Raw genomic sequence first — 26,578 nt, 5'->3', positions numbered from 1 at the left:
TACACCAGGACGAATAAGCCTACATCTAATTCACTTTCAAATGAGTGTTCTTGCGGTTATCACTGATAGGCGGTTCAAGAAATGAACGATACTGCAGGACAATCTTTGTAAGAAGAGGGAACGCCTACACATGGAAAAAAACACCAAACTCTGAAGGGACCAACTACTAATTGGTTGTTAGATCAGCAGGTAGTAAATCAAAACATGGAGCTGTTTGATGATGTTCTTGAAGATTGGCCAGGGTCCCTGGATCTTTTTGGGTCGGTGTGGATGGAAGCCCTGGGGGGCACCGGTTCTGGTGCAGGCGAGAACTGGTCAGTCTGTTTGACCCTTATGGAGCACCTGTGTCTGGATCTACTGGGTCAACTGGAGGTGCTGCTGGAACACAGGGCGGTTTGCTTCAACCTGCTGGGCTCACTGTATGCTGACGATCCCTTACTCTGGATGTTCATACATAACTGAATGACACGGAGAACAATGCATATTTTCAGTTCAACAACATTGGCATGATATGCAATCACGTAATGCAATTATTGTCTGCTGAAGAGTATGTTCCAGCAACGTGTAATGGTTGGGCACGGGGAAAACATTATTTTGTGGTTGTTTTGAATTTTGGGAAACCATTAACATAACCTTATTCCAACAGCCCTAATCAATTATTCAATTGAATACATTGTTTAAGGAAATTAGGAAAATTGTGATTGGGTACCCCCTCTTCAAATTTACATACAATAACAAATATTTTTCTTGCAAATTATGCCTCAAGCCAATGTCTATATGTGATACTCCAAATAAATATATAAAACGTGACTGTTGCTCTGCGCTCTGTTCTTTGATCCCCTTGACTACATTACCCACAATTCCAAATTGAACTCGCGTACGCGTTACGTTTTACGTAATAATATCCAAAGGTTGTGTTTACTGACTGAACGAGAATTTCGGGAACACCGTGTTATTTTACATTCAGAATCAGACAGTCTTGACATATGTTGTTGGCTGAGGAGAAGAACTTGTAGGGCAAGGTAAAGTCCGTCATTGTTCTACAATAAGCTTTCTATTTTAATAGTCTGTTCTTATGATCTTCATAATGAAAGCCTTACTGATGTTCGACTATTAGAAAGACATGGCATGATGAATGATGCCTTGTAGCGGAATGTAATAACATTACGTTATTTACCTCGTGTCTTTGTGATGGTATTATCGTGTCTTTGTGATCGTTTTTTATTTTTGAGTGACAGGAATGGCAACAACAGCTGCCAAACTTTAGATAAATAGAAACAGCCTATATTGCGAGGCCGTTTTGTGAACAATGGAAGAATGATTCACATCTACAACATTAGGTAGAAATTGTTCAGATTTTATTTTTGCAACCGTTATATAACGTTATCTGGTATCTGTTTTAATTTGTTCTCGAAACTCGGCTGCCAAAACCTGTAACGTTAGCATCATGGTATTTCATATTGTATGAAGGAGCTATGGAGTAATAACGTAGTTATCCCACCTCTCACATCTCTCCTTCTTTCAGTGATATGAGTCTATACAACTAATCGACGCCCCTCATTATCGCAATGAGTGTTGCTGCGCTGGGTGTGATTGTTGTAGGCGTATTCTTCTTGGCCCTGTATCTCCTCCATCGCTATGGGGACTTTGGGAAGCAGCAACCCATGGTCCTGTTTGGGACACTGTTGGCCTGGTACCTGTGCTTCCTCATCGTCTTTATACTGCCGCTCGATGTTAGCACGGTAAGAAAAACAACCAGAGAGTGGAAGACAAAGCGTTATACGTGACTTATGTTGTTCTGATGGTTATAACCACAACTATCAAGAGCCTTTATATCTCCTGATTTTACTCTGTCTCACTCTCTTTCTGTGTGTGTGTGTGTGTGTGTGTGTGTGTGTGTGTGTGTGTGTGTGTGTGTGTGTGTGTGTGTGTGTGTGTGTGTGTGTGTGTGTGTGTGTGTGTTTTGTCCTCTTCTTCCAGACCATTTACAATCAGTGCAAGATTAATAATGCACTGCCCCCTGATCCAGGGAGTCATTCCAAAACAGATCAGGCACAATCCAACGAATCCATCCTTCCAACCAGCAGGTAACTATTCACACCCTTAACATCCCCACCCCTCATCAGTGCAAAGTACTATTCATCATTCCAAAGGACGCAATAATAATATCAAATCCAATTTCTTTCCTGGTTTAGATAAGTCTGTTGTTGAAGTTCTTTTGAAGAACAGCACATAATACAATTATTAAATCAGCCTTGTGACTCTTGTGATGTACTCTTAATGTAATAAAACTGAATTTCTATTTTCAGTCTTTTGAACAAAGAATAATGGCTGGTTGTGGGCTAATGTTTAAACCAGTTCGATATGTATGCCAATCATGAAGGCATTTTTTGATAGTAGAAAAGTGACATGGGATTTTTCAATCTTATATAACGTTTTAGTTCCCAACCTTCTGTTTTTAATTTTTAATTTGAATACTTATGGAGTAAATGTTCAAAGTTACTCAACATGCACAGTTGAATAATGCTGTCCTCTATCTCTAATAAATGTGTGTGTGTGTGTGTGTGTGTGTGTGTGTGTGTGTGTGTGTGTGTGTGTGTGTGTGTGTGTGTGTGTGTGTGTGTGTGTGTGTGTGTGTGTGGCGTAGTGCGTTGAAGGTGTGTCATGAGCCCTGGAGTTACATACCAGATGGTGTCCTGCCAGTCTTCTGGCGAGTGGTCTACTGGACGTCCCAGTGTCTCACCTGGTAAGACACGCATAACAAGCACACCAGCCGGGGTGTTGATCAGCCTTCCCCAGCCATTTCAAAATCGACACAGTACAGTACAGTAAACTGGGTAGGCTGGTAGGTTTTCAATCAATCATCAATCAATCATCTGAAAACTTGTGTGTGTGTGTGTGTGTGTGTGTGTGTGTGTGTGCTTGTGTGTGTGCGTGTGTTTCCATCTAGGCTGCTGATACCCTTCATGCAGTCCTATGCACGGTCCGGGGCTTTCTCCAGGGTTGGAAAGATTAAAACAGCTCTGATCGAAAATGGGATTTACTACGGCACCTACCTACTAATATTCATCTCGCTGCTCATCTATGTTGCCGCTCACCCGCAGTGGTACCTCACATGGTAAGAGACAAACTAGCTACTTATGCGCCCCTGGGAAGGAGGCGTGAACCCAGGGTTTGTGGTAGCATTCCACTGAATACACCATCCATGGGGGCAGGGATTCAAACTTTGTGTGTGTTAGGACCACTATTCGCAATCAAGAATTTTCGCGGAACACCTCGTAATACACACTATTATAAAACATGCCTACACACATCTACCTGAATTACCCGCACCTCTTAATAGGCCTACTAGCACTAAAAAAGGACTGGTCATAGCATCAGTACAACAGGCTTGTTAAAAGAAAGTTAACTGCACACAACGGCTGGCAAATATTTAATTTATTTATTTACTCAAGCGCCCAAGGGCCTAACCAGGTTCATTTGAATGACTTGGCTTATTTCCATAGCAAAGAAAATTTGGCTCTATTTCCATAGAGACACACCTCTTGCAATCAATCCCCTACACACAAGACCACGCCCCCTCCTATCTCTCTCATACAGACAGAGCCACGCCCCCTTCTATCACTCTGATACAGGCAGAGCCACGCCCCCTTCTATCTCCCTCATACAGACAGAGCCACGCCCCCTTCTATCTCTCTGATACAGACAGAGCCACGCCCCCTTCTATCTCTCTGATACAGACAGAGCCACGCCCCCTTCCATCTCTCTGATACAGACAGAGCCACGCCCCCTTCTATCTCCCTCATACAGACAGAGCCACGCCCCCTTCTATCTCTCTGATACAGACAGGGCCACACCCCCTCCATCTCTCCCCTACTGGGCCACGTATCTCCCTCCCAGACAGAGTTCAACCAACCACACCTCTACATGCTATTCCTGTGTATTTTTAGCAATTTCTTCTACCTGTTAAGTCTGTACAACCGGTATTCTGTGTGGATCACCAATACTTTTAAGACTCTCTCTCACTCACTCACTCACTCACTCACTCACTCACTCACTCACTCACTCACTCACTCACTCACTCACTCACTCACTCACTCACTCACTCACTCACTCACTCACTCACTCACTCACTCACTCACTCACACACACGTTTGAGTGTGACCTTTTCACCTGAGACAAACCTAGACATTGTTCTTCTACCGTCCACAATATATTATCTCCTGCAACTTTAAGAGACTTAAGACTTTGAATGACCCAGTCCCAAACTGTCTTACCAATATACTGTGTTTTTGGCCTGAACCAGGAGAGAATTTCAGACCATCGGCATCACTGCTGCAAACACCTGGGGCCTGTTTCTTCTGGTGCTGTTGCTAGGCTATGGCCTGGTGGAGATCCCACGCTCCTATTGGCTCGCCTCTTGCCATGGTTACCTACTGGCCAAGACCTATTTCAAAGCAGCTAAAATGGCCACTGAGAAGGCAGAGGCAGAGGAGAACTTGGCAGATGCTATGGAGGTGATTGAAAATATAGTATAATAACTTAATAGTTGTGACTAATAATCATAATAATTTCAACTCTGGAATTCACTGACTGGTCAGAAAGGTATTGCAAACCTATAACAATACAATTATTCAAAAAACGACCTACAAATATTTATATTGTAAACAGCTTTATCACAAAAATATAAAACCTTTGTATCATTTCGTTTTTCCCCAGGAGGTGGCATCTGCCCATGAGTCTGTACGTAATATGCACGACACAACTCTCAGAAAGTGTGTGGACACCATTTTACAAAAGGTGAGGGCACCAGAGCCTCAGAGACTTCAGACCCCTTAATGATCCAACATTTTCTGCTTCATCTTATCAAGTAAAATTAATTAAACTGATGTATTTGTATGTAAACGCCTCTATGATAAATAGTCCATTTGGAGATGCATTGTTTGTATCTACATCTATCTTGAAATCAAACCTATGGGTCAAGCAAGAAATACTGAACTTGCTTACAAAATCTCTCTGGCTCTCTCTCACTTTCTCTTTCTCTCAGTGTCCCACTGATTACCGGGAGCGGATCGAGAGGGGTGCTGAGGGCAGTGTTGGAAGTGAAAACCAACCCGTTGTGGATCCCCCCACCAAGGGAGGCCTAGTAAAGCTTCACAAAAAGGTATGTGACTGCTTATTACACGGGTAATCTCAATGCCGTGGAACTCTCCGTTCACTTGCCCTTCACAACTTCCGGCGGTGAATTATGTTGGATAATTCACCGTTGCTAAGTATAATTGGCCGCTGTCAAGGAAAACAAAGGATTTTATGCCTCTAATGACGTCTTTGGAATCACTCCGCAAGTAGTCCGGTAACTTGTTAACCCCGGCGTCTTCGGTTGGTAAGCGACGTCAGTGTCTTTGGCAGAATATTTCTCTGCTGATCGACACTACGAATGATGGACACACCATTTGAAGTAATTTTTTAGTTTTTGCAAATGTATAGAACGTCGCCGGTCATTATCGAAAATAAGCCCCTTCTGGGTGAAGCAAGACACCTCCGCTGCGCGTCGGTGTCCTGTTCGCCCTGTCGGGGCTTATTTTCCCGATAATGGCCGGCGTTCTATACATTATCCCTTACATAATACATGCATACATATGTGTGTGGAGTAGGTGATCACTGCCGTCCAGAGGCAGCGGCAGTCCCAGGTCCAGTGGTCAATCCTCTTGGAGCAGGCTGTCCATCTGGAAGACGTAGCCAAGAGCCAGGGCGGCCCACTGCGGCAGGTCGTCCACAGCTTCCCGTCAGCGCAGCACGCAACCCCCCTGCGCAGGTTCATCTACACCCCCACCATTGGTGAGGGGGCATCTGGAGTTTTAACTACAGATTGGGAGGCATTTTTTCTTCAGTTGTGTACAAATGGAGCGACATGTTGTAATGTCCTCCCGCCCTATTTCTGGTCAGGAGGAGGTGGGGTTGACTTTGGGTGTAGGGTATGCTGTGTCTCTCTTGATTGGCTGGATTGGAGGTGCACACATAGTGTCTCCCGCGGCTGTTAAAGCATAAAAACCCTAGTGTGTCAGTTCCATTTATTAGTTAATTGGAAGGCGTAGGATATGTTTCTGCCACTCAATGTCTGCCACACGGATCCTAATTAAATCATTCATTTAACAAATTGTGTCACCTTCACAATGCAAAGTATCAGACTACATTTCTCCTAATGGGAACATTGTGTGTGTGCGTGTGTGTGTGTGTGCGTGTGTGTGTGTGTGTGTGTGTGTGTGCACTCTACTGACAGAGTGGTACTGGGAGTGTGTGTTTAGGCGATTTTTCTATAGGCTGGCCTTCCTGGTCCTGGGGGCCCTGTCCCTGGCAGTGGTGTGGTCTGAGTGCACCTTCTTCAGCTCCCAGCCTGTCCTCTCCCTCTTCGCCGTCCTCATCCAGATGGCAGAGAAGCAGTACAACTACATCTGCATCGAGGTAAACACCTGTGGAACACTAAAGGACCATGAATACTGTGGTCAAATGTTTTGAAAAGATGTGCTTGATTCACTTTGCTATGCAAGTATTAGTCTATAGTTTCAGGTTTCTCGTAACAATAAACAGTATTTTCGACAATACTTAGTTTATGGACAATATACAACAATATAAATGTTTGGCCAGAAAATATCCAGTGATGTTTATTCCTAATTCTTCTTTGCAAGAGGGTTCATTTTGTGCAAATGCGAAGGCAGATCTAAAATGCAAAATATCCTCTGGTATCTTATTCCCTGATCTCATGCAATCGCTTTCTCTTTTGTTTGTGTCGTGTTACGTATTTTCTCCCACCAGATGGCGTGCTTTGTCAGTATCTTCTTCCTCTGTGTGTGTGTCTACTCTACAGTGTTTCAAATACGAGTATTCAACTACTATTACCTGGTACCACACCATCAGACGGACGCTTACAGCCTGCAGTTCAGTGGCATGTAAGGACCAACCCTTAATTGAGCTCTTCTGAGATGAAGTTTTTACTTTTCTGTTTCCAGAACACACGGTTAACATTAAGAACGAGTGCACTGAATGGCCACAATTCTTAATCAAATCAATTATTCCCGACTTAATTCTCAATATGAATAAAAGCCTTCAGTTTGGTCGGTACTTGCAGTTAGCCGAACAGGACAACATTAAAACGCAATTTGCAGTAGCAACCGGTTGTCAAAGTGTCATTGGCGCAATCAATTTTTTCGCCATTCTTACAATTATTTATCTTCTCCTTTTATATCCTAAATTAATGGAAAAAAAACCACTCATGATTCTTAAAATGCAACCACTTAATTGCATCTTACAGTTCCATATGGGTGTTCCTCAAACCAAATTTGGTAAATGATGGCAGATTAAAAACCGTGCCGATGTGCTAAGCACAGTTTGGACATCTCAGAATGTCTCAACATTCATAGATTTCCAATCTTCTGGCGGGCCATTCATTTGCGCGGAAGCCTACCCAGAGTTCTATACACGTGGCCCTGACGTTTTAACACGCAGACCGCCTTCCCCTGGCATATCTTTACTCTGCATTGAGAAACAGTGATATTAAACCTTCACCAACCATTCAACAAGAGACCAATAATGAGAGGGAGAGAGAGTGACGTATAAATGACATAATTGCTAGTTCAGACAGTTTTCAGGAGTGGCCAGATGTCCACACAAAGAAAGGTATGTCTGTGTTCTGGTTCTAGGAAGGGTAACCTGACGTGCCCTTAGGGTCTGGGCTCATTTTATTGTTGCTCTTTTGCCCTTTCCTCTCAGGCTGTTCTGCCGCCTCACTCCTCCGTTGTGCCTTAACTTTCTGGGTCTGATTCACATGGACTCTGCCATCTCACACAAAGACCGGATACAGACCTCCTACACCTCTGTGGGTTCCACATGCACACATATACCCACATTTTATTCATTTATTGAATTTATAAATGTCTTTATCTAATTATTATTATTATGTATTTATTGTTATTATGCTTTTATATAAATTAGTATTCGTATCTATATATGAAAATATATATTTTTGTAAATGTGCTGCCATATGTACTACCTGCAGTCTGGTGTAAAGTAAATCTCCCTCTCCCCTGTTTTCTGTAGATTATGGGCTCCATGCGCCTGCTATCGGTTATATCAGACGGGTTTTACATCTACTACCCCATGCTGATTCTGCTGCTCTGCTTTGCTACATATTTTAAGTGAGTCTGCACAAAGGAAATGCCGTGACAAAACTCTTCAAAGAGGTTCTGTTTATTGTTAAAGTCCTTCAGCAGAATAATAGTCTCAAAGGGCTTTAAAAGAGACAGCAGGCCCTACCCTAATGCCTGAATAGAACAAAGAAACTGCGGGCAAAAAGGGGCATTCTAAAATGACAAAATCCAATCAAAATCTGTACTGGTCACGCAGTCAAAATCCTTGAATATCACACTTTGAAAGAATGTCATGAATGTCGTGATATATTGTTAATTATATCACATCTTAATATAACTAAAGCATAACTTGTGATTAATTAGATAAATGATCTGACAGGCTTGTAGTCAGGACGGATATGTACTCCCTCATAGGTTGTTCAGCATTGGTGTATGTTGTTTCTCTTTAGACTGGGCTCGCGCTGTTTGAACCTGCTAGGCATCCAGCAGTACATCAGAGACGATGACCTGACCTCCGACCTGGTGGACGAGGGCATGGAACTGCTCAGAAGAGGTTTTCCCCTTTCTTCCCATACTTTCAATCGATACTTCACATTTTGTTTTGTAAAATGTTTTTTGTGATTTGGTCTGGTAAGTCATTTAGCGATTGTTTGAACATAATTGTATTGTGTTTTTATTGACATAGGAGCTTTATTGTAGTCACTTAACGGTAGGGATTTTTTGTAGTTCATTGCATTATTAATTTGACCGGTTTTATAATAAGGTAGACATTGTTCTCGAATCCAACTTGTTCATTTGCTCTCCTTAAAGAGCCACAATGTTGGATGGAGTTAACTTAAATAAATGTGATGAATGATGACGAATGCCCATGACATGTGTATCCTGATTAGACACACTAACTATCAAAAGTCAAAAAGTGCAACAAGCTATAAATGTGTTCACTTCTGACAGACTCCACTGTTAACAGCTTAAATAGGCACTTCTGAAATGGGCTCATTCATGTGTCTCTCTACGATGTGCAATATGATTCATTTGATGCTTTCTGTTAAGAGAGGAGAAAGCGGCAGAGGGCCGAGGAAGGGGAGAATCGCAAATCGGTATGAAGCAACTCCATTGTTCTCTTAATATCACTCCCTGAGCGTCTACTCAATAGCTGTTCACCGGCCCAGCTGCTGATGGTTTGCAATGTTTCTCTCAGGGTTGGAGGCAACGCTACAGCGACCAGGGGACCAATGGTAAAGCCCGTAAAGGTTACTCTGAGATAGATGGTGATGGTGATGACAACGCATCTTCTGCAGAAGTCGTTCAAAATGGTAAAAAACATGAACTTTGATTAGGTGCATGGTTTGTGTCACATTCACACTTTAGTCATGTAACACCCCTCCTTAATGGGAGTCAATATAGTGTTGGACAAACTTTATAATCCAACCCCTACTCAGAATGAAACACAATCTTGTCAACACTAGCCCATAAAATTGAGCAGATGGCAGTTTGCAATATGACAGTTGCGAAAGCTTATATTGTGTGTGGGTTTGTGTGTGTGTGTGTGTGTGTGTGTGTCTGTGTCTGTGTCTGTGTGTGTGTGTGTGTGTGTGTGTGTGTGTGTGTGTGTGTGTGTCTGTGTCTGTGTCTGTGTGTGTGTGTGTGTGTGTGTGTGTGTGTGTGTGTGTGTGTGTGTGTGTGTGTGTGTGTGTGAGAATAGCCTGGTTGTCTTGGGGAGACCAGGATAACAGGGAGCAGAGGGCCAGTCTACTCCATGACAGTCCCTCCGCCAGCTACAGTGATGAAGATCTGTCATCACACTCACCAACCAAGAGGTACGAGTAAAAATAAAAGTGCATGCATGAACTCAACTCAATAACCAACTGAAATAAATATGAACAGAGCTAGATGATGGACGGGTTCTTTATTCATCCCTGAGGGGAAGTTGAGGCATAACAGCAACAGCAACACACATATGTCCAAAAACTAAAATATAAATCTACAGGTTATAAAATAAACCTCAATATCAACAATACAAATAAACATCCATGCAAGATAAACGTCTGTATCAAATCAAAGCTTTAACGACATTCAAAAATGTACTATATTAACTATATTTTTGTACATATTTCTAACCCAAAGTACATTTCTACTTCATAGATATACAGGCGGACGATACCTGTCGCTGTCACCTTCTTCAACAAGACTTTTTGATAATGTGTGATTGAAAGAGGACACCCCTTTCACTCTGTGTAATCAGGATGAACAGCAAAGCGCTCCTTTTGCCATATTCTAATTAAGAATTACTATGACATGTCTCTGAGGAGCGGAGTCAAACGCAGAGAACTTTGAGTGATTGCAAAACCCTCACGGATGGAAGACTGAAGGCTTTCCAACGTTTATTACTGGATGGAAGGATGTTTACAAAGACGTTATTGCAAAGGCATTTTTTTAATCTGTTATTTATTGATACTCACGGACTTCACGGTGAATAAATCAATGTCAGCCCGCCCCAATTCAATTTACGACTTGGGGACAGGCTGGCACCTGTGATTTCTAACTGTTATTTGTACCTGAGGAGTAGAACTGCGGAGAAGTAGCTTTTGATTTCAACAAATACAATAAAATACAATACAAATACATTGAAGTTCAAGCTTTCGTATACAGCTATAGGCTTGGGTTTGTTTTGTTGTGTTTTTTCCCACGGGAAAAACACAATAACTTGTAATTCCCACGGACCCCACCAAGCGCATGCGTACTACAGACCGGCCAGGCAGGCGGATCGGGAAGCGTCCAACCTTCCCGCACTGTCCCAGTCTCACACACACAACAGGACTAGCTTAACATCGAGAGTTGAGCATGGGCGCAAGATAGGAGTACCGTTGCCCTGTATATTGACGGATATAGATGAGAGTAGATCTTATTTTATAACATTAAGTGGGTTAAAGTCGTCGTTCAGTGAGTGGCTGCCGTGGAAGTCACAGGTAAGTGATGTTGATGCTCGCATGCTAGTTATCGCTCTTGTTTCAAAGCTACTGGCGTCTCTGGGAGAAGCGCTTAGCTCGTTAGCATAGTTGTAGGTGTCTTGGCTCAAGGACCAAAATGAAAATGGTGATGGATACACGAGCATTTTTCTATCGTGCGATAACTGTACTGTTTATACACGTTAACATGAGCTACGTTGCATTTTTGTAACTAAATGTTTAGGTGTGTTGCATGCGGAAATGCGACTTCTCAATTCATATGCGCTGCATGTCATGTCATTAAGCACCTTCGGTTTGGTTTACTGTGTGATAAGTTGTCTGTTCAAATGGACTGCGTTTATATCGCGTCTTTCTAACCTGTAGCTCCTCGAAGCGCTTTACAATCAGTGCATCACATTCACCCATTCATAATTACATTCATACCGTTATACCGACTGCGGGCTCTGACGTTAACGTTACGTTACCACGCAAGGCGACAGGCAGCTCGACGGAGCAGCTGGTTTTGGCTATTTTACGTGTTGCCTGTCGGGGACTGTTAAGAGTATCGCATTAGAGCCGCAAAATAATCGTATTTATCCAAGATAACTGGGGTAATGTTAATTATGTTACTTCAGAAAACACGTATTTATGACGCAATTTTGAGGCTTCGTCTACAAATCTAGCCAAGTCTATCAGCTTACTCACTGGCCAGCACCCCATCACCATGGACAACTCGTATTCTTAGTTGTGTAAAATGTTGCTTGTTGTACTACTACATATGCCAATGAAGACACTCACCATTCATGAGTTTCTTTGAGTATTTTCTTGCCCTTTAGGGGGCTTGGGTTAATTTAGGGGCGATTATAAATAGATTGCATGTACAGTAAATAAAATGCATTTAAAATGTAATTGTTCACGTAGTTAAACGTGGAATAGGGTAGTCTTTCGGGACTCACACTTCTAAAAATAGAATTGAATCATTGAAAAAAAAAAAAAGCATAGCTGTTACAATACAAATAATGGTTCACTTGTTAACTATGACTGTTCAGCTTCTACCCAGATATTGTGCTTCTAAGTCACGTTCAATCGTTCATCATCAGAACAAGCATGGTTAGCTCGAAAGACCACACATGAGAAGAGATGCCTAAAGGCAGGCGTGGGATCAATGTTTTAATATCCTCATCCATTCACGAAATTAATAACAATGAGACTGATTACAAGTAATGGAATTGATGCCGTGCATCCGGCCAATTCGGGTGTCTTGCTCGGGGACCCCTCCACACTTTGTCATGGATTAAAGCCGAGGATTAAACCAGCAACCTTCTGGTTGCCATGCAACCGATGTGTGTGGCTTTCAGACCCATGGGACAATGTCTTCCCTGTTCAGGTGGATCTACTTGGTATCCTAAGCATTACATTATCAGTATTCAAAACAATCAATTATAACGATATAGGTGTGGTTTCACTCAATATCATTATAACAGGGTTTGAAAACGGACAGTGTTTTATCTTGATGGCCTATTTACAAAGATTGCACCAGTCCAGAAACCACCTTTTTATAATTAGTTTTAGAAATAAAAGGAGTTAAGCTCTGGCAATATAGCCCAAATATTTAATTCAGCAAGACAAGACTAGAGTGAATCGCTAGCATGAGGGTCCTTTTGAAGCTCTAATCACTGTTCTAACAAGCAAAGTAACTGTAGTGAAACCAATAATTGATGTCCAAGAATGTCCTGTAGGCAAATTCTCTAGATGAAAAAGGTAATAATAAAACATGTTAACATTTGTGTAAGTTGGTACGCTCTAGAAGAGACTATTTAATTATACTTTCTTTTGTGTTTCAGTGTCATCTAATTGCAGGGTATTCCTTTTTCATTGCCCTATTTTATTAATTTATTCAAGTTTATGATGTCAACCAAATTCACGAGGAGAGAGAATAAAGACAAATGTTGAATGAAACGGCTGGTGAATTGACGCAGAGCGTGATGTTCCCAGTTTTTTTCTTAGGCAGCCATGGGTGGTTTAGGTAATGGTCGTCGTGGTGGAAGGTCCCCTCCGCTAATGATTGGTGCCTTGATCGCCTGTATCCTAGTACTGGGCTTCAACTACTGGGTGTCCAGCTCCCGCAACCTGGAGCTTCAGGTAAGTCCAAGCCACCTGTGCCTGGTGCCATACGGCCACAATGAAATGAGTCAAATCAAGTCGTATTGCGTTTGTGATAAGCGTAAAAGTTGGAACAACCAAGGCCATTGACTTCTTCCCTTCCTTATTCTTTAAAATGCTTATCAGGGGTTGGATTATGCAAACACAGTCAACATGTGATGAACATAATGGATTATACTGTAAACTCTTTTTTTCAAAAACGTTTTCAAAATATTTCAATATGATGGAAATTAAATTTATGTAAAATAATTCTCTGTGTAAAAGGTAATACGCTTTAGAGCTTCTTTATATTTGTTTAGTATTTACAATCCTAATCTTAAATTTGCACATGGTTGGGTTGTACATTGACCCAACACAGATAACCCCCCCCACCCTGGACAATTGCCAGGGGCTTTTATTGAAAAAATAAAAGGTTCTACAATTCTGTATCCCGCCCATCTTGCCGAACAAGACTAACATCCTATTGGGCTGACTCGAGGGCGACGTCACTAAAAGCGACAAAATTCACGTTTACATTTAGCTTAGTTAAGGTGTATCTTAAGTATGAACAGTGCAACTTGAGAGATACAACTTTAGTTTCAAACTGGTTAAAACGTAGGATTTACAGTGAACTTTAGGCGTGGACTTGGTATCAGAATAATGTTAGACTGGTGCAACAGGCTGCTGGCCTCTTCTGCTGAGGTCCGGTCCTCAGGCAACCCTCTGCCTTCTACTAAAACATATTTGTCCCGTCAGACCAAGCTGTACGAGCTGGAAGGCCAGGTGAGGCAGGGGACGAATGAGCGGGGGGTGGCAGAGCTGAAGAAGATTGAGTTCCAGGAGCAGATCCTGGGGCAGAAGGAGCAGATCCAGAGGCAGATGGAGCAGGCCAGCAGCATAGAGGAGCTATACAAGAGGCAGCTGGAGGAGGCTCAGAGCACCTGCGGCAAAGACAAGGTGCACACACACACACACACACACACACACACACACACACACACACACACACACACACACACACACACACACACACACACACACACACACACACACACACACACACACACACACACACACACACACACACACACACACACACACACAGGGATAGTCATTGGGGTAAAGCCGTGGCAGTTGGCAACAGTCTCCCTTTGGGCGCTGTGGGATTAAGTGGAACCCTCTGGTTGGAAATATTCAATATTTATGGGGATTCCCTTTTACTTATAACAGCACAATTTATCACAGGAACATTGTGATAAAAAATATACAAATAAACGCATGCCTGCACACATTTGATTATGCATGCATTGAAAGTTGTACTTTCAGACAAAAAGTACACTCATCTGTCTGTAAATGAATTAATTAATCATTGTAAAAAATCGGACTATATTTTTATTTATATTTATGCAAAGCATTGTTATTTTATTCAAACATGAGAAAAAGTGATTTGTTGCATGTTTGTTTACATGCATGTAGAGAAGCATAAACTCGTGTTAAATTGCATTATCCACAAATTCACAAGAGACATAACCAGCGCCGATAACGCACACAAAAACACCAGAAGCCATCACTTTCCAGTCAACAACACATTTAGAACAAAAACAATAACTTGTTTTTAAAATACTTTTATTTGCTTTCAGGGCACAATGCAATTGAACATTTCCTCCAGTACTAAAACAATACAACAACTCAAAGGTAAAAGTATGTATTAGGTGGAAAAAGACAAAAAAAGAATCTCCCAATATAAAAAAAAACATATTTTTCATATGAATGTCTCTTTCTTGTTTGTGTGTTTAGGTCAGATTAGCCAGCTGAATGGAGACTTTGGGATGCTTCAGAAGCAACTGCAGGGTTGCCAAGGAAGCCTGGACACACTTAACAAGAAGTTCACTTATGAAATGTAAGAAACACTCTTCACCAAACATACTAATTCCAAAGCCTTTAACGTGTGTATATATATATATATATATATATATATATATATATATATATATATATATATATATATATATATATATATATATATATATGTGTGTATATATATATATATATATATATATATATATGTGTGTATGTATATATATATATATGTATGTATATATATATATGTATGTATGTATATATATATATATGTATGTATATATATATATGTATATATATATATATATGTATATATATATATGTATATATAAAATACACACCATAGCATATCAGATGTGAATATTTAAGTATGACTACATACAAATAAGTATCTAACTTCATCTAAATGTGTTATAAGTGTTGTACCTCTCTTCTCTATTTGAATGAGCCATCATGTGTATGCATTCATTCATAATTTAGTCTGTCTGTGTGTGTGTGTGTGTAGGACCCAGTGTAGCACACAGATGCTGTCCCAGAAGGAGGTCTGTGATGAGAGGGTGGCAGAGGCTCAGAAGAAGCTGGACATGCTCAAGCAAGCTCCCGCAGTGTCAAAGGTGAGCCAATTCTTCCCTTCCGATAGTCTCCAAACAGCCGGGTTCTCAAATACGGCTTAGCATGGCAGCCTTCATGGCAGAAAAAGGCTTATTCTTTCAAAATAACCCAGTTCCAATCGAGTACATGTTGAAGAAGACACTTTCTCATCCATTCATGAAAATGGTAACGAATATTCCCTGGTGCTTAATGCCTGGTAACGTTGGTTCCCCAGCAGGCCGACACGGGCGTGGCTCCGACAGGAGAGGAAGAGAAGGCACGTAAACAAGCGGAGGAGGGGAAGCTGGGGCTCGACGACACCAAGACGCTGCCCGTGGTGAACCACAGCCCTGCCCAAGCCAATGCAAAAGAGGCCTCTGAACTACTGACCAATGAGATCATCGTAAACAAAGGTGAAAAATAGACAAGGACGGAAAAACAACAACTGTTCATTCTCAGCTTTATTCAATGCCTCACCCCGCCCTGCTCCTTCATGCCCGGCCTCTTAATGTGCTGTTAGTCCCTCTGAATAAAAGTGACCGCTAAATAACTAAATACTGCTGAATAATAATTGGCCGTGGAACAATGAGCACAGTAACTAGAGGTCTCATTCTCACATGGCCCTTAATGGTTTCCCAGGCCTGGAGGCCCCCGGAGCAGAGACCCCAGACCAGGGTCTCCCCCTACCAGAGTCTGAGTCGGTGGTCCGTGTGGCTGCAGCACGCCTGAACACCTTACCGCCACTAGAGGGCGCCGCGACGCCTCAGCACGAGGGACCAGCCTCTCTGAAACCACAGAGAAGTAATCTGACAGAGGGTGCTGCAGTGGAGGTGATGGATATTAAGGACGAGGAAATTGAAGGCAAGGATCTAAACAGTTGTTCAATTTCAAGCCCCACTTCAATGCAAGGTGAACACCGGACGTTTCTAAGAGGTAATCATTAAGCTGTTGCTGTCTCCAGAAGCCGACCCCGGCCTGGACGACATGCTGATTGAACAGGACAAGGTGGAGGCGGCCGTCGGTCAGAAGGTCACGGAGCCGGGGGAATACGACGCAGATGAACAAATGCCGGGCGGGGTTGACTTGGAGAAAGCCCAGAATCAGAGGATGGAGAATACAGGTGAGAGTACAGCCATGGCCACCTCCTCTCTACACCTCAGCTGTCCTAACCCATAGTACAGTAGTAGTATGAAGTACTTGAATTATGCAATTAGAAAAGGGGTACTTCCCCCATGCACTATTGGGCCGTAATAACCAATCTTGCCCCGCAGACAAGGAGATGGAGGAGGAAGTGGCTGACTACAATGGAGACGAAGACAACGAAGGGGAGTTTGAGGCTGACAAACAGGCTGAGCTGGCTCAGGACTGAGGTAACACACACACACACACACACACACACACACACACACACACACACACACACACACACACACACACACACACACACACACACACACACACACACACACACACACACACACACACACACACACACACACACACACACACTGTGATGCACCATTATACAAGCCTCCCTATCAGAATTTTGAACATGCCTGGTCCCTGGTTCACCGCTGAAATTAAAAACTCAAAAGGCCCAAGAAATATCAAATAAAGTTAAGTGTTTGGTGTCTATGCTTATCCCTTAAACCCTCCACCACTAGTGGAGCTAGGGAAAAGTGACATTAAAATGTTTTCTAAATTTTGAAACTCCAGCCTCCTGTCCTTTTGCTTGCTTCTCCCTCCCACAATTTCATTGTCAATTTGATGCATCATGTTGGGAGCTGACATTTTTTGACATTTAACATTTGGTTTTAGACTTTTAGATGAGGTGTTTTCATGAATTATCCATGCTACTAAGTGAGCTAAATATATGTTATGCAAGTAAAATGAAACGGTATGGATTCAAAAAGTAACAATTCCTGACATTGATAAACAGTATTTTCCTGTGTATTTCAGGGCTGAACAGGAAATCGAAAGACTATCCCATGGACCACACTCTCCTCCTAGGCTTAAGCATAGTTCAAGTCAAGGTCATATCTTCCAATGAATCCATCCAAGAATCCATACTGAACGACTTTCTGTAGGACAGGTCTGCAGTTTTGAGGTATACACTGAAAAGGAATATTGAATGGAAAATGAAAGGCAGTAATTGCGTTACCATTAGACTGTATCTGATCACTGTTGGCGAAGTCTAAATATGCCGCTAAAACGAAAAAGCACACATAATCTTCTATTAGCTGTATTTCCAACTTTCAAAGCTGCCTGATCAGAAAAGCGTGGGACTCAAGATCACGTAAAATCTGTAGCCTCCTGAAGACGTTTCCACATTATTATTGGTTGCACATTTCCGACGCTTACGAATGGCTTGTTTTGCATATCTTGCTCAGTTGTGTGCTGTGATCGAGAAACAAGAAAACACTGTATCCAAACGAGGAGCTGTGACTCCGCGTGAAAGACGTTCTTATAATAGATGATGGACTTCCTCCACAAGGAGGCGCTAAATCACCAACCCGGTCCTCCTCCTTGTGATTAATGGCGGCATCTCAGTTTTTCTGCCTTAAGAAATAGCACAGGCTGGGAGGAAAGACTCTGTGATAGCAGTGCTGATCATGGGTCAATGTAACTTTAATGTCGGCGCTGACAGCAGAAGCTCTATTCTGTCCCCCAATGCTTTTTGTTTTATTCTGGGATTAGAAGAAGGGATGAGGATTCCGGTCTTTTAACCCTCAGGTTTGCTTATTCGCCTGTGAACCCGAGACCCGTGGGATCTGCAAAGTAGGCTTTTGACTAGCCATGATTGTTTTTAATGAAGGAGATGTTTTGGAACCAAAACAATCAGCAACAATGTGAAAATCTTGGAGAGAACATGTAGAATAAATCATTAGTTATGAACTGACAAACAGCCGTTATGAAAGGCATCGCAGTTGCCTTCACTCAAAACCAAACACAATTCAAAACTAATGTCAAACATTCAAACATATCTGGTTGCCTCGTATTTACACAGGACAGCGTAGTCCGAGTGGTTTTAAAATGGTACCCTTTAAGATGTATATTTTGAGCCATTTCTAACATGCTTATCCCGCCTTTGTTCAGTTTTTCGTTATCGCAGAGGCAATATTGTTTTGTTACTATTGGTTGGTCGTTGGGTCAATATGAGCGTTGGGCTTAACGTAACAAACTATTTGTGGGAAGATGTTTTCTTAAAGAATAGGATCCCTGTAATGCTCTGTTCAAAACGTCCTCCATTGTTCATCAAAAGTAAGGTATCATGGTTGCTGTCTGCACCCACGGCTGAACCTTTTCTTATTATTATTTTATGATTTTGATCCAATGTTTAATGTTAGGCTATATTTATTCAGATCATTTGTGAAAAAATAGATACGTTGTCAATTTGTTTTAAATGATTATGCTTTTCATAGGAGAAATGACAAAATTACAAATAAAGCATTTTTGTTACCATTGTTTATACGATCTATCACTTTTCACAACATGAGAATGTTTCCAATTGACGGCAATCACCAGTGAAAATGAGGAAAGGTGTTTCAAGTTTTAATTTAGGCTCAACGTTGGCCGAAGTTGGAGAATTACATAGGAGAATAAGATAAGCCTACGATAAATGATTTTCATATGTACATTTCTACTTTTTTAAATATTCAAAGAAGCATTACGATATGGGCACTACCAACGGCACACTTCTGCAGTTGGTAGTCTTCTGCAAGAGAAAGTCATGTTAATGAAGCAATACAATGCCGCCAGAGTCTTTCAAAAATAAACATTAAATTCTCAAATAAATACAATATAATTGTAAATAATAGCATTAGTTAAAACCCTCTATGTTGTATTTATGTTCCAAGTATAGGCCCTATAGATCGTATTGCTCCAATTCTAAAAACAGAAAATGCTGAAAAAGACTCATTAATTAGTAGAACATTAGTAGAACTGGATGGAAGCTCAGAGCCTAGTCTGTTAGGCCCCCAGCTGGGCAGATTTAATTGAGATAACATAATAATAAATAATAAGAATGACATTTTTCAGAACCTGTTGTTGCTCTGAAGACGTTGGCCCCCGGGTCTTGTGCCCTGTGTTCCTGATCCCTAATATATAGCCACGCCTCTGGGGCACACCAGTTGGGAACCACAGTTTTAGATAAGGCTCACTTGGCCGTTTTGAACACAAACTCTCTCTCAAATACAGGTGGCAAACCAAAACATCGTTGTGCGAAGACTGAGATAACCAAATGTGAGGATAAAGACAAAAAGCGAGGGAAGCATGCAACAACCCTTATGTGTGCTCACAGAGCTGGTGTCCAGTCATGCGAGGTCAGACCATATATATATATATAAATAATCCCATGTATTTCGATTATGGCAAGCATGCAATAACTTTCCTTTCCGCTTTCAACGTTTGTAGGGTGATGCAGGCTCGGCGATGGTGTACGACAATAAACTGTATGGTATCATCGTCAACAAACGTAGGAACGATTGTACCAACGTATCGGAGATTCTTGATATCTGCTTCTACCTGGACTGGATTACCAAAACCATGCGAGAAAATCCTTAATTGAGCTGTAAAAGTCTCTTAGATCCAATGAGATACTCAACAGACATAATAAAATTGTGTCTCCTTATGAATTTCCATGTGTTCATTTTAAGTGTAAGTCAAGTAAGTTGTGGCATTCAACTGTTTATAAAATATTTACAATGGGTTTTTGGGAAGTTGAAATTACAACAAAAAAGGTTTTATTTTCACAAATATCGGAAATCCAAACATATCTTCAGCAGGTTTATTTCTCTAAAGTATCACATCAGTTATTTATACACAATAAAAAAATTCTTGGACTCTGTCCTAGTTTTAAAGGACGAAGTAAATACTGAAGAACGTAGACCTAGCTGGACTAGGCTTTGTGCTCAATATTAGCTTAATTTGCCCCAAACCCCAATTGTGTATCCAACCTAAAATAAAAACAAAAACAGTGACTTGATTCTATACGTAACCTTATACTTTAGTCTGGATCATTGATGGTCTCAAAACAACACACCTTTGCATGAAACACACTAAGCATGCTTTCACCAAAGAAAATTTGAACAAAAACATGCGCACATACAAACAGACACACCTTGGCAAAAATACTGATGTGTACAATGCCACAAAGATCGTACTCAAGATTTCAGACGTATGCAGTGTAGTCTGGTTTCAATCGTCTGAACATAGACAGTCTGTCAGGCGCACTTGGTTGAGGATTTTCTGCAAAGTATCGAGTCTTGAAAGGGTTCCTCTGAATCAAATGATCTTCACCAAGGGGAAGTATTTGTGGACTGAGAAGTCAAACTCTGGGAGAACCTAAGAAGGAAGATATATTGTCGTTTAGTCGCGACCCTTGTGTCAGCTCACAACACAACATAACATTACTACCCACATGTCTGACCCAAAAGTGGACACATGTGTTTTTCCAGGATGTGTTACCTTGTTCTCCTTCTTGTGTCCCCCGGCCAAGAGCTTCATGACCACCATGTTGGGTTTGGCCACCTTGAGGATGCGGTTCACCTGTCAGCAGCAAACATCAATAACCAGTTAGCAGTAACAGTATGCGGGTACAATTCAGAAAGCACACTACAGAATACACGCAGACAGGCCCAGACCCTAGATGAAAATATAAAATACTATATTATACTGTTGCTTTATTATTGCCAGTATACAATATTCATGTAGGGTTAGGACCCACGTTTCAATCATTGTTATCTTGTATCGTCTCTGGTTATCCTTGATATGGTGGCTCAGTGGTAAGCACTACTGCCTCCCTTAGTGAGTTGCCGGGATCACAGCCAAGCGATGTCCATTTTGGGTGGTGTGTACACGTTCACCCAAAGACGTCCTTCAGACCTCCGGTGCTTGTGGGTTAGTAAACGGCAATTTATTCACTTTGATCTGATGCTTAGTGATTCTACTCTGGGTGACTAAAGACCGGGCCAGAACGGGGGGCTCCATCCCAGTATACTTGCGGACCTCTGGGTCCGGCGTGGCGACATTCTCCAGGATGAGTTTGGCCTGCTGGAAGTGCTTGCTGGCCGCCAGGTAGAGGTCAGAGGATCCCGGTGGAGGGTTGTACTTCTTCAGGTCGGACATCTCCTGGAGAAAGGAGGCATGGTGGGGGACACATGTTGGATATGGGCTACTTCAGAGGAGAGCCGGAATCATGGAAATCCACAATCATCCCTGAACATATACAAACATGTCGATGTTTTTCCTCGGCCAATTAGAAAACACAGACATGGTTAACATAAATTATACAAATGTATAATTAGTAACAAAGTAAACACTAGACTCATTTGGATGTGGAGTTGTATTTCATGAAAATGAAAAAACACTTTCAAACATTCAATTTGCTAACATTGACAGAGATGACGTAATACATTAACGCTGCCAGCAGATTGCCCCTGCTCATTTTTGTTTACATATAAGTGACTAGTTCATGTGCATACAAGACACGGTGAATAACACTACCTTGAATTGAATGTAGTGCACGGGGGGAGGGGTGACCACGCTGTTGAAGGGGGCGAAGCGGTGCTCGTAGCGAACCTGCTCGCTGTCCAACTCAAAGCTGGGTTTGCGCACCTTTCCGTCCATATCCAACGCCACCATGGTCTGGACGCAAAAGGAAACACAGAGAGAGAATTTTGTCCACTTCATGTGGTTCTTCATGTCCCGTGCCTGTGTGTGGTGGGAGAGAGGGGGGGGATGTATACCTTTTACATCCCAGCACACATGTTCTGGTAGGCCTGGCTCATGGTTATCTCCTTGCTAAGGGGGCGCACTGGCGAGGAAGGACAGAGAGCAGCGCATGGATCATCTTCACACGTGAAAATGACGAAAGGGTGAGGCTTGCGTCGACACGGTGTCATTCAGAACGTTTAGCTCTCCTTCCAATTTCTGAATCGTATGCACGGGAACGCACGTCGTCACGAATAACATTCAGCGACGATGTCAACGTCAAAGCAATGACTGACACAAGAACAAATACGATAGTTATGTTATTATAGCTCTAGTTCTATGATTGTAGGCTACGCCGTCTAGGCTTCGCCTTATGGGCTTGTCCCGTGCGAGCGCGCTAGAGGGTGTAGCCTACATGAAATAGAACAACACACAGTGGGTCTGTCCTCCCGTCTACCTTGCAGTATAAAACCGTTTGAGTATTTACAGAGCTTCATGGTCAATTTGAAAGGTAAATGAAAGATGATGACCTCATCCTGCAATGTGGCAAACTCCTCCAGGATGTGGCCCAGCTTGTCTCTCTGCCGAGCACGGTTGTATCCATGGATCTGAATCAGACTGCAGAAGGGCTACAGACACAACACATTCACATTTGACCCATCCCTGTCTAGCAAACACCACCTTGCAAAAAGTGATTTATAAAAAGAATAAAAATGTATGAAGACATTCAGTAACACTAATCAAACAATGATAGAACTGAACACATCATGTCCGCAGTGTATATTCTGTAAGTCGCCATACCCTGGAGCAGTGTGTGACGAAGGAGTCAATATAGTCTTTGGCCTGGTGGTTGTTGAAAAGACAGCACCTGGACATAGGAGCATCATTAGAAACATCATCAGAAACATTTTTTCTGCTATTTGGCCTAAACTAAAAAATTACTTTCAACAACGCCTGGTGGATACATTTGAAAATGCAGAATCTTTGCTAGAGTAGGCAGGGGAAATGCATGAAAATGAACTCTGAATGGTAAAATACTCTTTTAGGTTGAACGGGGCAAAAAAACAGTATTTTTTCATTTGGCCTAAATTAACTACGCAAGATGCCTGAAGCAGTTTCTCCTGTTGTTATAACCTATATTGAACAAAACAGCTCAACTTACTTTGAGGATAGGACCGGTGGACTCACGAAACACCTGAGGGCATCTTTGATCATGTCCTGCATCAAGTGGGTTCCAAACACTTTCTTATTGTCGATCAGGAACGTCGTCTAAAAGCAAAAAACATTTATTTGTTTGTTTTTCCTTAACAACAAAACCAATTTAGAATGCATCTGGTAGTAAATCACTACGAATTTTCCCATGTTTTCTGAAATGTCTAACATGATATAAATCAGCAGGTAAGACACAGCAGACGGTTTTGATTCATACCTGTAGTAGGGACCTGGAGAGAACACAGGGGGATTGCTCGCTGAACTCACAGAAGAAGTCCTGGCAGCCACAAATACACCAATCACTTTTAACAGCAACATGGTCAACCATTATGTTACCGCAATGTGTCAACGTTCAATATATTGGCAACACCTTACAATAATTGTTCAATAATTAACAGTAATAAGGATTAATGAACATGAATTAACAGTTAACTAAGGGTCTGGTAATCATTCACTAATGGTGTTCATGTTAACTATGGTCGTCATTTATACATTAGTTCACAGGGTAAGGGTTACGGACATGACCTTATTGAACATAAACACCACTAGTAAACATGAACAAAGACCATGAAAAGATCAAGACAGACTCATATGGAAAAGAGAATATTTATTCCAAATATTTCTATCTTCTCAAAAATATCTCATCTGGGTTTTACTTTGTGAAATAAATTCCTCGGTCAGATCATAATGTGTGGTCGTGTGTTTCCCATTCTTCCTTACCAGGATACCATGGAGGTTGATGGTGGTGATGACGTCACAAACGGTCTTGATGCGCTCTATGAGCTTACTGAAGTACACCACCATGTCCTCCCTCTTGATGATCTTGGCATAGCGGGGAAAGGTTGGGGGCAGCAATCTCTGGTTGACCAAGGGTTCGAATCCCATCATGATAGGGTGGTCTGGAACAGGCCATACGGGGGGGCACGCGTTACATTTAATATGCAGAATATGAAATGATCAGAAATACAGTACATATATTGTATTAACCTTGCTCACCTTGAGTTACTATTTGCTCACTAAATGTAAAGGTTCTGTGTTGACATGTATGTGTGTTATTGCGATGGATATCTTGTGTGTAGCTCATGTGTATGGTACCTCCTTTCGTGGTGTCATTCTGTGACTGGATGCCGTGATGTATACTGCTGTTGATGGCCGATAGTAGGTCAGCAGCCTGAGCCATCAGCTTCTGGGCTTCCCCAACTGAACTGGTCTAAGAGATAGACACAGACACAAACACACTTTATGATGGGTAACAGTAAATTAAATACACATGTGGTCACCATGTATATGCAATGCAAATTACCTCTTTCTTTGTAAAGGCAATCAGAGCAGTCAGCAGCAAACGAATGAACTTGATTCTGTTGTAAAGGGCCAAATACTGCTGATGCTGGGGAACACACAGCAAGATGTAAAAAACAAACACACATTTAGTCAAGCACATTATTGAGTCTTCTTACTTATAACGCGTTGAGCTGCAGGATACTCATTCATTAAGCAATTAATAAATAACATATTTTTCTGACATTTGTAAAAGTCACGAAGGACAAACAAAAATCACACTTGATATGTTTGAACAAGATAGGCAGCTTACCTCCGTCTCTATCTCAGCGTTTCGCTGCTCTCCTTGTCTAGTGCGCGTGCTCTGTCGGTTAGAAAATAGCCATGGAGGGAACATTTTAATTCAACTCAGGATCAGCTACATAATAGCCTCAAACTGAACTTTTGAGGAGTTGCAGTGTCACCTTGACTTTTCTCTGTAACTCCTCCTCCACGTCTTTAAGCATACCTAAAAGAACAGAAACCTCATTACTTACACAGTAAATTAAAAAAGGCAGATTCCCACATAGTTTAAAATCGTGGCAAAGTAAAAACGATTATCTTATTTCTTACCTGTGACCCGCAGGTCAGTTTTTTTTTGACATTTAACATTTGGTTTTAGACTTTTAGATGAGGTGTTTTCATGAATTATCCATGCTACTAAGTGAGCTAAATATATGTTATGCAAGTAAAATGAAACGGTATGGATTCAAAAAGTAACAATTCCTGACATTAATAAACAGTATTTTCCTGTGTATTTCAGGGCTGAACAGGAAATCGAAAGACTATCCCATGGACCACACTCTCCTCCTAGGCTTAAGCATAGTTCAAGTCAAGGTCATATCTTCCAATGAATCCATCCAAGAATCCATACTGAACGACTCTCTGTAGGACAGGTCTGCAGTTTTGAGGTATACACTGAAAAGGAATATTGAATGGAAAATGACAGGCGGTAATTGCGTTACCATTAGACTTAAATACATTAGCTGTATTTCCAACTTTCAAAGCTGCCTGATCAGAAAAGCGTGGGACTCAAGATCACGTAAAATCTGTAGCCTCCTGAAGACGTTTCCACATTATTATTGGTTGCACATTTCCAACGCTTACGAATGGCTTGTTTTGCATATCTTGCTCAGTTGTGTGCTGTGATCGAGAAACAAGAAAACACTGTATCCAAACGAGGAGCTGTGACTCCGCGTGAAAGACGGTCTTATAATAGATGATGGACTTCCTCCACAAGGAGGCGCTAAATCACCAACCCGGTCCTCCTCCTTGTGATTAATGGCGGCATCTCAGCTTTTCTGCCTTAAGAAATAGCACAGGCTGCGAGGAAAGACTCTGTGATAGCAGTGCTGATCATGGGTCAATGTAACTTTAATGTCGGCGCTGACAGCAGAAGCTCTATTCTATCTTCATAAATCATGAGTTATGAACTGACAAACAGCCGTTATGAAAGGCATCGCAGTTGCCTTCACTCAAAACCAAACACAATTCAAAACTAATGTCAAACATTCAAACATATCTGGTTGCCTCGTATTTACACAGGACAGCGTAGTCCGAGTGGTTTTAAAATGGTACCCTTAAAGATGTATATTTTGAGCCATTTCCAACATGCTTATCCCGCCTTTGTTCAGTTTTTCGTTATCGCAGAGGCAA

General features: G+C 41.7%; 3 protein-coding genes across 5 annotated transcripts; 2 read left to right on the top strand and 1 right to left on the bottom strand.

Moving 5' to 3' along the window:
• The first annotated feature begins 878 nt into the window (after positions 1-878).
• Positions 879-10,762, top strand: LOC130383918 (G-protein coupled receptor-associated protein LMBRD2B-like). Its single transcript, XM_056591830.1, has 18 exons — positions 879-1,022; positions 1,526-1,742; positions 1,981-2,087; positions 2,648-2,746; positions 2,951-3,118; positions 4,307-4,517; positions 4,720-4,800; positions 5,048-5,164; positions 5,655-5,838; positions 6,281-6,462; positions 6,814-6,947; positions 7,768-7,873; positions 8,095-8,192; positions 8,594-8,697; positions 9,195-9,241; positions 9,343-9,457; positions 9,847-9,961; positions 10,287-10,762. Exons 2-18 carry the CDS (start codon positions 1,569-1,571, stop codon positions 10,348-10,350), a joined length of 2,106 nt encoding a protein of 701 aa, XP_056447805.1. The 5' UTR covers positions 879-1,022; positions 1,526-1,568; the 3' UTR covers positions 10,351-10,762.
• Positions 10,763-10,876: 114 nt separating this feature from the next.
• golm1 (golgi membrane protein 1) lies at positions 10,877-19,873 on the top strand. 3 transcript variants are annotated; one of them, XM_056591833.1, is made up of 11 exons: positions 10,877-11,110; positions 13,085-13,231; positions 13,988-14,188; positions 14,872-14,926; positions 15,029-15,131; positions 15,597-15,705; positions 15,918-16,095; positions 16,322-16,543; positions 16,644-16,802; positions 16,954-17,052; positions 17,642-19,872. In XM_056591833.1, exons 2-10 carry the CDS (start codon positions 13,103-13,105, stop codon positions 17,049-17,051), a joined length of 1,254 nt encoding a protein of 417 aa, XP_056447808.1. In that variant the 5' UTR covers positions 10,877-11,110; positions 13,085-13,102; the 3' UTR covers position 17,052; positions 17,642-19,872. The 3 variants fall into 3 exon arrangements, with proteins under 3 accessions (XP_056447808.1, XP_056447807.1, XP_056447806.1); XM_056591832.1 differs by having other exon boundaries at positions 10,925-11,110; positions 14,872-14,932; positions 15,921-16,095; positions 17,642-19,873; XM_056591831.1 differs by having other exon boundaries at positions 10,926-11,110; positions 14,872-14,932.
• A 287-nt stretch (positions 19,874-20,160) lies between these two features.
• On the bottom strand, positions 20,161-26,382 carry LOC130384275 (N-alpha-acetyltransferase 35, NatC auxiliary subunit-like). The gene is made up of 15 exons (XM_056592389.1): positions 26,361-26,382; positions 25,496-25,591; positions 25,348-25,391; positions 25,197-25,247; positions 24,909-24,992; positions 24,701-24,815; positions 24,326-24,504; positions 23,823-23,882; positions 23,556-23,662; positions 23,195-23,261; positions 22,924-23,022; positions 22,187-22,327; positions 21,689-21,811; positions 21,149-21,229; positions 20,161-21,025 (listed from the first exon to the last, which is right to left on the bottom strand). Exons 1-15 carry the CDS (start codon positions 26,380-26,382, stop codon positions 20,966-20,968), a joined length of 1,329 nt encoding a protein of 442 aa, XP_056448364.1. The 3' UTR covers positions 20,161-20,965.
• Between the last annotated feature and the right edge of the window lie 196 nt (positions 26,383-26,578).

This window comes from Gadus chalcogrammus, chromosome 6, assembly GCF_026213295.1.
Source record: "Gadus chalcogrammus isolate NIFS_2021 chromosome 6, NIFS_Gcha_1.0, whole genome shotgun sequence".
NCBI classification, from domain to species: Eukaryota; Metazoa; Chordata; class Actinopteri; order Gadiformes; family Gadidae; genus Gadus; species Gadus chalcogrammus.
Note: the sequence above shows the minus strand (reverse complement) of the source record. Positions and strands in the feature narration are given on the sequence as shown.

Coding starts and splice junctions, on each gene's coding strand:
- LOC130383918 (XM_056591830.1), top strand. CDS start 1,569: ATGAGTGTTGCTGCGCTGGGTGTGATTGTTGTAGGCGTATTCTTCTTG. Junction 6,463..6,813: donor ACAACTACATCTGCATCGAG/GTAAACACCTGT, acceptor TTCTCCCACCAG/ATGGCGTGCTTTGTCAGTAT. Junction 9,242..9,342: donor AAGGGGAGAATCGCAAATCG/GTATGAAGCAAC, acceptor TGTTTCTCTCAG/GGTTGGAGGCAACGCTACAG.
- golm1 (XM_056591831.1), top strand. CDS start 13,103: ATGGGTGGTTTAGGTAATGGTCGTCGTGGTGGAAGGTCCCCTCCGCTA. Junction 15,132..15,596: donor AAGAAGTTCACTTATGAAAT/GTAAGAAACACT, acceptor GTGTGTGTGTAG/GACCCAGTGTAGCACACAGA. Junction 15,706..15,917: donor AAGCTCCCGCAGTGTCAAAG/GTGAGCCAATTC, acceptor TTGGTTCCCCAG/CAGGCCGACACGGGCGTGGC.
- LOC130384275 (XM_056592389.1), bottom strand. CDS start 26,382: ATGCCTTTCATAACGGCTGTTT. Junction 24,816..24,908: donor TTGCCTTTACAAAGAAAGAG/GTAATTTGCATT, acceptor TCTATCTCTTAG/ACCAGTTCAGTTGGGGAAGC. Junction 23,663..23,822: donor TCTCCAGGTCCCTACTACAG/GTATGAATCAAA, acceptor TTTTGCTTTTAG/ACGACGTTCCTGATCGACAA.